Genomic DNA, 16,042 nt, shown 5'->3' on the forward strand with positions numbered 1-16,042 from the left:
CAATTCACTTCTTGATGCACCACAGCAGAAACAAGATGCTCCTTGTGAAAATGATGCATCAATGCAACTATGTTTATCAAAGTGTGAGTATATAGCCACACAAATAAAACATGGGCTCTTTGTAAGGGCAAAGATGGAGAGAATTCACCTTAAGCAAGTGGCAGCATCAAGGATGAAATGGAAATAATCATTTGTAGCAGCAGATTGAGAACAAGAATCTTAAGTCCTCTTAGACTACCAAGATGTGGAAGAAAAATTGAAAAAAAAATTCATCATAAGAAACATTAAATGAAGCTATAATATCCTTCAAACTCACTAATAAGAGTCTCAATCATTATCCAACTAAAGGAGGGAAGAAAGAAAAGAGACGAGTAATAAAATTTAGGTTGATGTCAAAAGCTGTATATTCTCAAGGTCAAATGAAGTGATGACATCGGAAAATCAAGATATAAAGATCAGATGAGGATCTGAAAGAATTTTAAGTTATCTGTAAAAGGACTGACTGTGGGATATAATAAAAAAGCAGATGCCATCCACACATGTGAGGGGAAGTCAAGGATAAGGTCTTCATCCCATCATTAGGGAACTTTAAACTGTATTGCCAAGCAAGTGCTTCTGGGAAGTAATAACCTGAAATACTAACATCTCTGAATCCTTGTTTAGTAACTCTGAAGTATTTATTCCTTACTTTGCATGTATTGAACAGATTTGAAATGTTACTCCAGACACTCTCCAAGAATTTAGATCATGGGATTATCCAAACATTAAATGCTTCTAACAGCTTCATATAAATTTGTTTGCTAGTGGGTTTGCTACAGAGGAGTTACAGAAAAAAATAAGTTTCTGCTTACTGTTTTGGCATTGACACTCGTAAGACTTCCTTATACCTGCATAAAACTTTGCTATGCAGTTCCATTTACAAGCATTTCCCTGCACCAGTTCCAAGTCTGTTTCATGTACAGATTTATGATGAAGAACAAACAAAGCTACTTGCAGCTTTAAAAGTTTTGAGAAGAGTAGAAATTCAATCTCTCACTTTGCAGTTTTCATGTACCTATTTCACGTTTGAAAATTTCAGAAGAGCAGCACTATGAGGGTCTGCACATTACAAACACTATCCTTTAAGTACAGGCTACTACTCACTCACTGAAGTGCAACCCAGACAAAATTTGGGCAAATGGCAGACTTGAAATAACAGCCCTTTTTTGTGTAACTCGCACAACCGGACAGTAAAGAATGGCCATTGGAAAAACAAAAAGAAAACCCATGTGAACTTTGCCAAATAGCAGAGATGGCTGTAGAGATTTGCTCACAAAAGAGTGTCACGTTTACAGAGCTGCTCTTGCATCACTCCCTGCAGTTCATAATGTTCTGTCTGACAACCCATTTTTTGGCAATGCAACATCAAAATTCTCACTTATAGCCAACAAGCTACCACTGAACATTGAGAAAGCAGTGAACTAACTCTCCAGTGCTAAAACCACTGGTGTCTGACACACTGGTGATTCTTCAGCACCTCCAACTTCAGGAAAGGTAATCAGAAACTCCAGGTTTTCTTTTCTGCAGAAGTCATTCTACTCCAAAACTGAGTGCATGTAGCACTATAGAATATATCCATGCTAACTGGCCTCTCCACCAGTTTGCTTTTGCAAGAGGAATACTAGTTAACATTTATCACATGAAACTCCACTGCACATCTTGCCACTTGTCTGCTGTTATCCATGTTGAATCTTGTATTCAAGTGAGCAACTCCAGAATTCTTAATTCACTTTAAGCTCGAAGTCTTTTCTTTCACAGCTCCTTAATTAGTTGTTCGAATCTTCACAGGAAGAGAGCCAACAAATAACTCGTCAGTATGTTGGAAGCTGAAGGCACACTTTATTCTAGTAAAGTGAACAAACGTTTCTTCCTGGAAACAGTTTAACGAAGACAAAAAGCATCTCCAGATTATACATGAAACTTGGCCTTTTCAGCTACCTGTTTCTCAGCTAATTCCAGAATGATTTCAGTATTTCATACAACACACAAGCCTGGTTTGTTAAAGAACTTTTCAAATCACACCCTCTCTTTTGTTCAAGACAGATTCCATTCTACCAATCTTTCTTCAGGCTGCTTTTTGTGCAACTCAAGTGCTCAGCACAGGTGCAGAAGCAACCTGTCTGCTTGTTTCTCAGGACATTTTCATAGTTTGCAATTCTATTGTGCCCATACCTGGGACATTTCTTCCAGAAAAACAGCTTCCTTGATGTTTACTTCTTCAGTTTAGTCCCAGTAATTAATAATTTACATCATAAGAGTCGTTTATTATCCATCTTTCTGGGATTATACTCTTCGGTTTATTTCTTCATGTCATTCATCATAAGCATTTTGCACAACAGATTACCAGAAGAGGTGACAGTTTCACACCAGTTTGGTCCTTCCTACTATCTTGTGAAAAATTAATAACTCCTCCAGCTGTAACAAATTTCCTCTATATAATCCATTTTGGACAACAATAGGTGGGGTTTTTTTCCCCGATACCAACTTTAAATTCACAGGTGTTTTTGTACCAGCTGGAAAACAGAAAGTAGACAATGCACTTCAAGTTTGGCCATAGCTAGCTAATATACAGGCCCTGTGATTTTGACCAAAGCAAACATATGACAAGTAAAGATATAAAAATGCCTCAAGGTGAGTGTGAGTTTCTCCTTCCCACTGGACAATGAACTCTAGTATGGATGTATGAAAGCACCTTGGGAGTAAAGTCAACAGGGTAAAAATAATTGTCACCAAAAATACAGTATCTCCGTAAATCTGTAGATTGAGGAGGAGTATGTACTGTGAGAGTCATTCATACAGAACCAACTTAGAACCGAAAGGAGGGAACAGAGCCACAAGTTTACTGTTGCTGTGAGTCATTATCAAAGCAGATGTTTGAATAGCACTAATCTTTTAATTTTTATGATGCATGTCATATCTCATTCAGCTACAGATCCCTATTTCTGCTATATTTATATAGAACATCTGGGAATGGACCTGTGCTGTTCATGACCTCAAATCTCAGATGACAATGATGATATTGCCTCTTACACTACCTTGCAAACTCCCGAGCTTGTATCAATGCCCTCTTTCCTATTTCCAAGTATCTCTTCTTAAAATATCTCATCATACTCCAGTCTGTGTTTTTCTGTTCCTCTCGTGCAGAATTTCCCATTTCTACCCACAGACACATAAGCAATAACATGTCCTGAATTAATCAAGCTTAAGTATACAGGCTTTGGGTCTCACAGATTTTCCCATTCTGTAACTTTTGATTAGGCAGTCTGACTACGACATACTTTACATGCTAAAATTAAAGTCTGAATGAGTATACTAACACAGACATTCACACAGAAGAGGCTCAGCATACCCTGTTAAAATACTTGGGAGTTTCTCAAGAGATTCTGAAGCAAATCTCTAACTGTTCCAAATATTTCTTTCTGCGAAGAGGGTGTTTCCTTTAGGAATTGCTGCAAACACTTTACATATTCAAGTGGTAATCTTTGGTCAGAACTCCGGCAGGGTGGTGAAGTTTTCCCAAGTCCACTTAAAGGACTTAAAAAGGGTCAACCTGGAGCTACTACTTTTCACTTGAGCCCCCACTACACACACCAACAAGCACAACCTCCACTAATACCTATGGGTTAGCTCCATTTCCACCACACTTCCTCTTTCCTATACAAGTTTTTTCAAAACCCTGACCAGCTTCCACGACAGGATGCTTGGTCGCACTTTTTTTCTAAGACAAAATTGCCTTTCACAAAACTAAGTGATCCATTAGAGCTAGCCCCAAGAGGGCAAGGGGGAAAAAAATAAATTATGAAAATAGTTTCAAATTGGAGGAGTTTATTCCACATCTTCTACAGCGGTATGTACTTTTCAAACACATTGACACAGGCTACTGTGTCAGTAGACGAGCTCAACAAAACTTCCTCGCGGCATTCTCCCTCCGGCACGGCAATTAGTAAGTAAGTGGTGCATGAATGCATTAGCAGAGCCACGCAGGCTGCCCGTGGTGCGGACAAGTCTCATTATCATTGCTCGGCCGCCCCGGTCCCCGCCCAGGCGCGGGGTCGCTCCCGGCCGAACGCCGCGCACGGCGGCTGACACCTACAGGATCCCCTCCGGCCGCGCTCCGCACTCCAAAAAAAAAAAAAAAAAAAAAAAAGTCTGTTCTCTCGCTACGTTTTTGTGCCTTGTTATCAACCTGCGTTCAGGCTGTCCGCCGGCCAGGGGCCAAAGCCTCCCGGCACCCCCGAGAAGGGCTGCCTGGCCCCGCACCCACGGCGCGGAGCGCCAGGCCGGCTCTCACCGCCCCTCTCCATCCACACAGAGAGGTCCTGGGAAAGCACAACAGCTCTGCCTTCCCTCCGAGGTGGGAAATTTAAAAAATAGCGATTAAAACAAACCAAGCCAAAGCACAACCCCGCCGCCAGCCCTGGCGCTGGCGAGCAGCGCCCGTCCCGACGGCTCCGTGCCCCGGCAGCTCCGCGGCCGGGCACCCGCACCCCGCCCACGGCACCGGGTCCCGACAGCTCCCGGCCCCCCGAAGGCGACCCGCAGGCCCCGGGTGGCGGGGGCAGCACCCCGAGGCGGGGCAAGGAGGGTACGGCAGAAGGGACACTTACTGGGCGTGCAGTGCAGGGCTGAGGCTTGCGAAGAGACGGGCGAGGAGGGAGGCGCCGCCGGCGGCGGTTCCTTGAGGGCGGCGGCGGCCGCGGGGGTCAGGACGGGGGGCAGCATGAGGTAGCGGTCGGGCTGCGGCAGGCAGCGCTGGCACACCGAGTGCAGGCAGGGCAGCAGCTTGGGCCGCCGGCTCTGGATGGGCTGCCCGCACACGCCGCAAGTGTCCAACAGGTTGAGCGGGGCCGCGTCCCCGCCGCGCTCCGCCGGGCCCTGCCGGCTCTCGGCCTCGTTCTCCCCGCTCAGCGCCGTCGCCGCTGCCGCTGTCCCCGGTCGGTCCGCCGGGCACGGCGCCCCCGCCGCCGCCGCCGCTGCCTCCTCTTCCATTGTCCTACGCCGGCCGCCGCCGGAGAGCCGAAGAAAGGCGGGGCAGCCCCACCGCTTCCCGCCCGCGCCGCCGCCGCCTCCCGACCCCCGCCCCGCTGCTGTTTGTGCGCCCGCCCCGCCGGCGGCTGCCCCGCCGCTCCGCCAACGGCCGCCCCGCCCCGCGCCCCGCCCCGCGCCCCGCCCCCTCCGGGCCGCGCCCCCGCCCCCGCTACGTGCGGTGAGCGCTGCCCCGCCCGCCCCGCGGGAACCGGCCCGGCCGCCGCGGAGCCACGCCCCCTCCCGGGAGCCACGCCCCCTCCCGGGAGCCACGCCCCTCCCGGCACCGGCGGCCGCTCGGTGTCGTCTGGGTGCTTACCTGGCTGTGTCCGGATGAGAGGAAGGACGGGAAGTTCCTCTTGAATATGAGGAAAAAGTTCTTTACTGTGTGCATGACCATGCTCTGAACAGGTAGCCCAGAGAGGGTGTGGAATCTCCCTCGCTGGAGATGCTCAAGAACCGTCTGGACACAGCCCTGTGCCGTGTGCTCTAGAATGACCATGCTTGAGAAGGGAGGCCGGGCCAGATGAGCCATTGTGGGCCCTTCCAGCCTGACCCATTCTGTGATTCTGTGAGAGGTCTTTGTCCCTCGGACGGGGCATTAAAAGAGGTCACTCTTCTCTTGCCGGATGTGAGAGTGAGTCTGTAAGTTTTGGCTTGTGTTTGTCTTGGCAGATCACAGCAATGCCGTCACATGCAGCCATGTTACCTGACTGAAGGCTAACTGGTGATTGGTACAATTAAGAAGATACAACAGAAAAGTACAGTTCTTGTTTGGACACAACACTTTATTGCATCAAAGGCCTTAAGTATTGTGCTGGTGAGACATTGGAACAGGCTGCCTGAGAACTGTGGATGCCCCAACCCTGGAAGTGCTCAAGGCAATGTTGGACTTACACTGAAATCAGACAGACAACAAACTTTCTAATTTTGAAATTTTGAGTATCAGGCAGCAAGCATTCTTTACTACAGTGCTGGGCATATCAGAAGGATAGCTCTATTAATCTGATGTGTTTCCAGAAGGTACAACAAGGCATTTATTCCATCGTGATCACACATACAGATTACAGTGTGCTTCTGGCTAATACATACACATCACTTTTCATAGAACTAATTTGCATGCAACTGCCTCCTACTGGAAGTCCTTCAGTGTTCCTGGAAGGTTGTCTGATGGGATCTTTGGTGGCTGTACTCACCAAGTGTTCCTATGTTACAGATGACCCTCCCTCTTAGGGCATGCACTGTTGCTTCTTTTTACAGAACTGCCCAGAAAGCCAGTATATTCCTCATTATCTGTTTATCTACTGGTTCCAGCTATATTTATCATCCTGTGTGCACACTTTTTCATTCTTTTATCTCTTTTTGTTACTTGGTCTTTAAGTTCTATCCAGCAGCTTCAGGGGAACTGAACTACTGAACTACAGTCTGCGTTATCTATCAGGTCAGGACTTTGAGCAACCTGGTGTAGTGGAAAGTGACCTGCCCATGGTAGGGTAGAGTGGAAGCAAATAATAGTTAAGGTCTCTTCCAACCCAAACTGTTCTATGATCCTGTGAGCTTCCATGAAGTATGTGTGCAGACACAAAGCATTGATTACATGTTGGTTGCTGATCAATCATAAACTGATCCAAACTCCTCAGAATATTCCAGAAGTCTGTGCTTTAATTCCCAGAGCAGCTAGTAAACTTCTCACTTCCTAACAATTTCATCAAGATCCTAACATTGGTTCCATAATAAATAGGACCATAAAAAAGCCGTACATGACAAAATACAAATTTCTCCAGCACAAGGAACAACTGGAACTACAGGAGCATTGTCATGATTCAGCATGTGTCACATGCATAATTTATCATGGTAACAGCAGAACAGTACTACACGTTGTTTTGGGGAGGAGGACGGATTTGGCTTTACAAGAGGGGAATGTAATTCTCTGATTATCAGTGGAGGGGACTAGCCATACATTCTCAACCCCTGACCTGCCAACACCTAAGGAAAAAATGCCTCCAGAAGCAGTCTCCTGAAGTACACCTTCTGCCTCCCAGTCCAGCTGCCCCTGTCCCTTTACTGAGTCACCAAATGGTAGAAGAGAGCCCTACAGTCCTCCATTCTCCCCCCCTCTCCAGTTTGGCTATCCAACGCCCTATGATGATGTGCTAACAACCCGTTGTGACAAGAGCTAGCAGGCTGAGAGCATGCCAAGTGTGAATGATAAAATAGGTTCTGGAATTAAAGTTAAGGAGGATGGTACCGGTTCTGCAAGGTGAAAATTACCAAAAATGCCATTAGGAAAGGGTCTGTTGAGAAACAGGCAATAACTGAAGAATGGTTGATTAGTACTGAGAGTGATTTATTAAAAATATGGATATTGGTCTAATACCGATATCCAACTATGACGGACAAAGACTCTCTAACAGTTTGAAGTTAGAAAGTGTCTGTTTATGATGACGCCGGGCAGCGTGTGGGATAGCTCCCAAATACACACCACAATTTACAGATGCTCACAGGGTCTTTTTATGTACAAAAGTGTTGAATACCCAAAACACAAATGCATATTAATAACTCTGGTCCATCCCATTCCTTGCTTCGTATGGTAACTAGCCAAAAAGCAATTAAGCATGCATAGTTTGCTCTCTGAAATGGGTCAGTGGTCCTTCTTATATGATGAAGTAAGATGGGTTTTCCTCGCTTTGATTTTTTAACCTTTCAGTGTTGGTGACACCTGAATCCTGCTTTCTCAAGACTATCTGATTTATGATCACATTGTGTTCTTGGAGTCTATTGATTAAGTTGACAGGCCTCCTGATTTATCAGTTCCTTAAATCTGGCTCCTGTTAACAAAGGGAAGTTTACCTCAACAATGTGTAGTTAACAAAGGGAAGTTTACCTCAGCAATATCTAATTTAACTAAAGTCCTTAATTCTTCAAAATTAATGTCTCAAGAGCAAACATGATCAGAAACTCAGTAAATAATAAATATTTGAGGAATAATAGCAAGTCATAAGATCATCAAACCAGGTAGTTTCTGTAACTAATGTGAACTATTTCTCTAACAGATGTCAACAGAGGAAAATAGCAATACTGTGTAATTGTACAAAGATCACCCTGTGAAGGAACTGAGTAGAGGCTTTGTTTCAAATTATGATCCCCATGAGGCAGTGTCCCAAAGATTAGTAAAATAATAGGATTATGTTTCCTGCAAAGTTTGTTTGCTTGGGATGTTTGCAAAGCTTGCTCAAATTGTGCTGTAAAATCTGTAGTTGCATGGAATATGAACAGCATCTGATTTAAAATGAAAGTTTGAACTTGCATAATTTGAATTTGAATGTAGAACCTTCCTGTTTGTGTTAGTATCATATTAGGAGTACCTGGCCACCACAGGGCCATATGTGCTGTACTCTCTTCTGTCTGAAAACAGCTGATGGTTTTGTCTAGTTTCTGATGAAAGACAACTTGTTGGGCTCTCCAGTGTTTCACTGGAATGAGTCAAACCGATGAAGGAAGAATGATAGTGGTGGCAGGCTGATAGCTGGAAATCAAGATGAATAGCTACAGGAATCATCAAGAAGCTGAGGCTACTTCTCTCTTCCCTTGCTGTGCTTCTCATCATTTCTGTTCGCAATTTGTTCTACTGCCTCCCCTGCTTCTTCTGGACATCCCATTTAAAGCAAATTCCAGAAGCATTTTGTCTTCTGTTCAGATATATGCTTTGTGGCTGCAATCTAAATATCTGCAATTTGTAATCTACACTCGTGTGATATACTCCATAAAAAGCTGTCATTCAGAGACTTCAGCTGCAGAAAGAAATGGCTACCAGCTGCACTGAAGAAATTGATGGAGATCTCATAACTAGAAGTTCCTTGCACTTAGAATTTACTTGCTGGCTCTAATTTCATCCTTTTGTCCCTGGTTCAGTTTGTCTCTTTCCTGTATTTCTAGATTTTCTAGCAGTCACTTGGCCTTGCAAATACAACAGATGCAAATCTTCCTAGATTACCACTAAACACCAGTATGTGCATTTCCTCCTCTTAAAACAGCCACGTGACACTAAACAGTCTCTTTCCAAAGTTTTTTTTACAGACCAGAATAAAGCCATGGGGCTCTGCAGTGAGCCAGCCCAGTTTAACCTTTATGTGGCAACAGTGAAGGAAGTGGGGAGGAGACTCAGCACTCCACCTGGGTCATTAAAAAATGCTTTTGACACAGTAGTCATCCAAGACGTAGATCTGGCAGCTTTTTGGCCGGACTTTATTACAGCAACACAAAGCAGTCACTGGGAGGATGTGTCACAGAATATACAGCCTTTACAAGTCTATGTCCTTTTGAGAAATGGGCATCTTAATATGTGGTTGGTTTTCGAAACCTGCAAAATATAAGATATGTTCACTAAAAGCAAGATGAATGCATTAGAAATTCATGGTTAGGGAGATGTAATATATTAACCTTTCCAGAAACAGTGAAGTAGAACTTTACATACTAAAACATCTGGAACAACAATGAATGAGCATAGTGCCTCCCAAGATTTGAAGGCTGAATTAGGAATTGATCTAGAGTATAGCTTAGATATGTAGGCTACTTTTTGGAACTCCACGATGAAGAACCCATCAAGCTATAGTAAACTATTTACTTGTCCTTTCAGTAAGGAGAGAGTGAGAAAAACCTTGTTCAGATAATTTTCTTAGTATTTTCAACTTTCTGTTTTCTATGCTTCGCTCACCTAACATACAGACACACACATAAAACTTTTCTTCCAGATTAGAGGATGGTTTCTTGGAAACCTTTTTTATGTCCTATTATATATGCTCTTTACCCAAGTAAAATATTTGTCCAGCACCTGGCAAATAACAACTGACACTTTCACAATTGAGAAGAGATTCGCTTGACCAGTTTCAGCAGGGAGGTCACCACAGGTAAGGCTGGGTGCAGCACTCTGGAGTGGGCCAGCTGCCATGTAATGTTTCCAGTTCTCCATGCAACATGCCTCCACTGTAAACGATGGAATAATGCCACCTCTGCACGGTTTCCTATTGGTTTCATGGTTGCAGAAGACACTCTGCTTTTGTAAATTAATCCTAGCTTCATCCTGTTAGATTCCCTTTCAGGGAAAAGGAGCTTGCCTAAGGTGAGAGGCAACATGCCAGTTCTGAACACCCAGTATTAGGTGAAAACTGATGGAAAATACTGTGATATTCACAACCCTTTTCTCTAACAAAGGCATTTTTTTAAGGTTCACTTTTATTGATTCCACAAACACGTGGAAACAGCCTAGATATACAGGAACATATCCCCGTTAATGTCTCCTAACAATGCTCTATCCACTTGTCTTATGTGACACTTAGAGGTCCCATCTCTAATTCCCAATGGACTTTTGGAACCCTCTCTCTCTCTCCTAGGGGTGAGTAGGGTGCAGGCTTGCCCATATATAGATGCTGTGGTTCAAAACTGAATGTCTTCCCCTTCCAAATCCCTGTGCTCCCTGGCTGTGCAGCATCAATGGAAGTGGGGCATCCCAGGGTAATGAGTACAGATCAGCCCTGATAATTTAAGAATGCAACTGCAAGCTAATCTCTGATGAGTTAAACCCAGATATTCAACGAAATAATCAGGCCAACAGACCATATTCCTAAATTATCACAGGCCAGCTCCAAATCTGTCACATCCAGTTTCTTTTCTGACATGTAAAAGGTTAGAAATATCTTTCTGCAGCAGCACAAGTAACCTCACTGGGTATTAGACTCATTTCAAGGAACTTGGGAATTGCCCAGTGGGGGCCACAGCTCCTGCTGATGAATCTCAGTAATTATAAAGCAGGGGGTATAGTTATATCGCCTGTGGGTTTGAAATTCAGTAATAACTGATTACTTAGCTCCCTACCTGCCTAAGCTCTTCCTGGGCCCCTCCCAACTCAGCATATTCTGTGATTCTTTATCTCATGAGGGTTTCCTACACAGGTTCTTGTCAGTATTGTTGCTAGAGCAAGATGAAGCACTGCCAACTCCTGGCAATATATGAAAAAACCAGCGTTTCCTCAAGTCACCTGGCTCTACTGGGGGACTGTAATCTACCAGGATGAGATTCTGCCCTGACTTCATTCCTGGAAAGGGGAATTCCTAGTCTTCTTCTGAGGGAGGGTGGAGGGGAAAATGTTGCTTTAACAGTCAGGTTGTAGGTAAATGTACATGGGAAAGAAGCGCTGCATATCCTTTCACTTCCCTAGCATGAGTCTTCAGGCTGCAAGGAGAATCAAAGGTTCACTTAACAAAAAGGATCCCAGGTTTCAAAATGTGCTTCCATTCAGATTGGAAAAGAGTTTCCCCAAATTTAAAATAACTTTTTAAAGGAAAGTATTGCAACATCATCTGAATTTGATTAAAACTATGCTTTCAATACATATATTCTATTTGATTTTGATATTTCATTTATTATTATACAAATTATATACTGCCACATGAAGCATTTGAACTTTTTTCATCCAAAACACCTAAAAGACACTTACAAAATTACTAAAACTTTTATTTTAAATTCACAGTTGGCTGAAGCATTTTATAAGAAGAAAGAAAGAAAGAAAGAAAGAAAGAAAGAAAGAAAGAAAGAAAGAAAGAAAGAAAGAAAGAAAGAAAGAAAGAAAGAAAGAAAGAAAAGAAAGAAAGAAAGAAAGAAAGAAAGAAAGAAGAAAGAAAGAAAGAAAGATAGAAAGAAAGAAAGAAAGAAAAGAAAGAAAGAAAGAAAGAAAGAAAGAAAGAAAGAAAGAAAGAAAGAAAGAAAGGAAGGAAGAAAGAAAGAAAGAAAGAAAGAAAGAAAGAAAGAAAGAAAGAAAGAAAAGAAAGAAAAGAAAGAAAGAAAGAAAGAAAGAAAGAAAGAAAGAAAGAAAGAAAGAAAGAGAAAGAGAGAGAGAAAGAGAGAGAGAAAGAGAAAGAGAGAGAAAGAGAGAGAAAGAGAGAGAGAGAGAGAGAAAGAAAGAAAGAAAGAAAGAGAGAAAGAGAGAAAGAGAGAGAAAGAGAGAGAGAGAGAGAGAGAGAGAGAGAAAGAGAGAGAGAGAGAGAGAGAGAAAGAGAGAGAGAAAGAGAGAGAGAAAGAGAGAGAGAGAGAAAGAAAGAAAGAGAGAAAGAAAGAGATTCCCCAAACCTCTTCACACTGCAAAGAAGATGGTCATTACCTCATTACTGGAATTCCTACTGTCACCCCTCTTGCTGACCCCACTTGTTTTTCAATAATGCCTTCACAGGCTGTGCCATTTTTTGCCCGTAGAACTTTAACTGAATACCCACAGTAAGGTACATTTTGTTCTCTTAGTTTTATTGAGCATCAGAGGTTTATTTTGCCTCTTGTTGACAGCTGATCACATTAAATTACTAAAAACAGCCCAAGACCAAAACCACATTAATTTTCACTTCTATTCTGAAAATTAACCATATAATGGAGTTATGCAATCACATATTTCTTTTCCTAGTGATTTTAAGGTCAAATATCCTCAGTTTAAAGGTAAAAGTTTTTTTTTTTTTTTTTTTAAGTATTATTCTATCACTCAAGCTACTGCAACCTGCAATTTAAAGGTCATCATATTCCTTCCCAATCAACAGTGGTCCTAATGAACCCTTATTTTTGACCAGAAAGTTGCTTTCTTTTAACTTAGGCTTTCAGAGGCATCTATATGAATCACATTAAGGAATCAGTTGGGAGGAATAGCATCTCTCTCTTCCACTTCATTTTAAATACTGTGTACATTCAGAAATGCCCTACTTTGCACACAGGCATTACATCTGTGTGAGGGATTTGCATCAGTGTGACTAAATTGATTTTGCTGCATCATTGCACATTTGCCTAATGTCAACAAGGCCTTTACTGTTGGCTATGCTGAACTAACAAGAATAGAAAAGTAGCATCGAAAACTTTCTTTAAGGTTGTTCGGAGATGGGATTCTGACTATAGCTACAGGGAAAATAAGAAAGGCTGGTTTGCTTTCACATGTTGCTGTTTTTAGACAGTTGGTTTTCAAAGAAGCAAAGCTTATTATAAAATTCAGAGTCTATCAATTTAAGTCAAAGGAACAGGCTACAAATTTCCTAGCAGAAAGATAAAACTGATCTTATCTTGGGTACTAAAATTTTTATTTGCAGTGGTAACTAGCTTGTAAATAAAATGTTCAGCTCTTCAAAAGCCTCTGAGTATTTTGAGTTTCTCTCTCATTGTGTCCCAAGTGTTGTCCCCACAAATAAACCAAACCCACATTGGACAACAGGCACCAGGAGCAGTTGGAGCCAAACCAACTCTTCTGTTTCATTACGCAACTCTGAACAGCTCTGAATAGAGGGTGGGACAACAAAACAGAGGTTAAACAAGTCACAATCCTGGTGAAAAGCCACAGTGGATAGACATTAGACTGTGTCACTTGGAATAGCACCTTCTGAACCCTTCAACCATCTGTGTCTGAACTGACCTCAAGGCTGCTGCACAGAAATTTCAAGGCTCTTTCCTGGTCTCTCAGCAATGAAAGTCTTCTTTGAAGAAATGGCAATATGACTTATTTCAGCCCCAAGACATAAGGGATGAGATATCCCAAGCTTCTCTCCATTTTTTTCATTCTGCCATCACTATTTTTGGTATTAATTCTGAGGAGATTACATGATAATGGAACTATTTATGGTAATAATTCTTTGGGTATTATAATGAAACTAAAGGGAGTAGATTATATATATATATAGGAACTTTGAATACATAATATCTAAACCCCACACATTTTGCTCTCAGTTACCTTAAGACATTTATGGATCTAGGTAAATGCTGAACATCTAAGACAACTTCCATTTTTAAAATCTTTTTGTTTGGTTAATATCTGGGGGAGAAGGGTGGAGATAGGCAAGGTTCACTTTGCCTTTACTTTTCCACGTGCAGCTTCCAGCTGTACAGAAATTCCTTCCTGGGGTTACAACGTGATACACAACCCTTCTGGCAACAGTGCCAGAGGTGACATGGTGCCACTTCAGCTGCTCAAATGTTCAGTCATGCCTTGAACACAGCGCTGCTTTGTGATCCAGTTTTTTTGGTGGAGGAAGGGTTTATCATATTTAGGTTGGCTGCAGGAAAGAAAATCTTCAAAAATCAATGACTATGCCAGAAGCAGCTCTACTGTGCCCCATTGCACAAGACTTACAGGGCACTGATGGTACCATGATGCCCACTTTTCAGCTTCTCAGTCATGCTCTCTTCTGGATTTAAAATGAAGGAGTGATTCTCAATTGCATTTATGGTCAGAAATCGAAGGCGTTAAGGCTGATACCAGCTTTTATATCTGTTGATTCATTTTATTTAAAATTTCTAATATTAATAGAGGAGTCAAAATGAGGCTTCAGCTGTGGACCATCAGAAGTTCTGGTTGGGAGGGATAAATAGTCATAAATCAGGCATATTTTACTTGGATTTCCTATGAAATCATGAACATGCTGATAAACCCCTTAGTAATTTTTCTACCAAATATTGTCATATTCTGGCCCTCTTAGATTGCAACCTTAGTACTTTTTTTGCTCATGTTTGCAGCAGTCAGCACTGTGTAGCCGTACAGTACTCTGACAAAACCTGTTCCTTCACTCATTTGTATTTCCATCCTAAATCAAACGTGAGAAAAGCAAGCAGAGTTTGACCCTAAATTGGAGAGCTTTGCCCAAAGAAGATATGTATTACAGTCACAGGAACCTGACCTCTAGATCTGTGGAGCTGCATATTTATGATTTTCCAGTGCTTGAATAGATTTTAAAATGAGCCAGTCTGTAAATACAAGGGAAAATGTAACTGCAGTGTTATGAAGTTGTGCAATGCAGCACTCCAGATTTGTTTTCTTCATAAATCTATAAACCTGTGGGCAATATGTAAGTAAATAACTACCTAATCTATTTCTTGTACTTCTATTCAAACAAGTCATACCCCAAAGGAATATTTTAGTTATATGTCTAGAGTATAATGAATTTTAATTTTTAATATATTTTGAGGGTATCATTTGACATTTCAGGATATAGGATCAAGGATTATGGTCTGTGCATCAGAGACATATCCTGGACTTGAACACAACTGGATTGAGTTATAGATATGCACACACAAATATATAACATATCTATATAACATGTCTATATTTAATATGTATATACATGTATCAATCACATACTTTCCTGGGGAAAACAGTCTGTAGCTCTGTTTGCATTTACACAGAAATTGCATTTTCCTGTCCCATGGGGCTGCTGTGAGGGACCTCAAATACTGAGATATCTCACGTATTATTGTAATTGGAAATCATATTAAATGTGCAGCAGGCAGATATCCTAAATGTTAAAATGAAGTTAGAACTCAGAAGTAATTTCTAATTTGCCATTATCATCATCTAGTAAAGATAAAAATAAGGAGAATATTGCAATTTTTTTCCTGGTCTCAAGTAATAACTGGGTATATTTTTGCCCTGGGAGACAGCTCACAGCTAATGACATAATTTTCATTTCAGATATTGACCGAAGCAAAATTTTCCCAAGTTATTACTCCTACAGAGATTATACTGTATTATGAAGAACATAGCAAGAATACTTAAAATTCAGATTCTCAGAAAATACGGTTCAACATAACTCCACCAAAGTAGCTAGAACTAGACCAAGTTGGAATTCCTGACAGTCTGTCATAGTGTTCCTACCCACAGTTTCAGAGTTACTGAAACCTTAATTCACCTTTACAAAATACATAATTTTATTTCTTGTTTTCTGCTTGATTAATCACAGGTGAGTGACAAACTGAGAAGAATTAATGTAAAACCAGATCTGAATAGCAGCAGTATCAAGCAATGAACATGACAACTCTTTTTCTCTAGAAAAAATTGAACAACCAAAATAGGAATGGTCAAAGAAACGTACATTAGCTTAAAAACCCCCACCATTTTTTGATAAAAGGAGGTAGCTATGATGAAACTACATAACAGCCTAATCAGTTGTCCACTGCTTTGTAAAAG

General features: G+C 41.8%; 1 protein-coding gene across 1 annotated transcript in view; it reads right to left on the bottom strand.

The window, feature by feature from the left end:
- Nucleotides 1-5,156, bottom strand: part of LOC136361635 (transcription intermediary factor 1-alpha-like) — a 58,001-nt gene extending 52,845 nt beyond the window's left edge. The window contains 1 exon segment of the mRNA XM_066319684.1: nucleotides 4,647-5,156. Within this exon segment, the coding sequence (XP_066175781.1) occupies nucleotides 4,647-5,028 (382 nt within the window). The 5' untranslated portion in view covers nucleotides 5,029-5,156.
- Nucleotides 5,157-16,042: the final 10,886 nt, after the last annotated feature.

Source organism: Sylvia atricapilla, chromosome 5, assembly GCF_009819655.1.
Source record: "Sylvia atricapilla isolate bSylAtr1 chromosome 5, bSylAtr1.pri, whole genome shotgun sequence".
NCBI lineage: Eukaryota > Metazoa > Chordata > Aves > Passeriformes > Sylviidae > Sylvia > Sylvia atricapilla.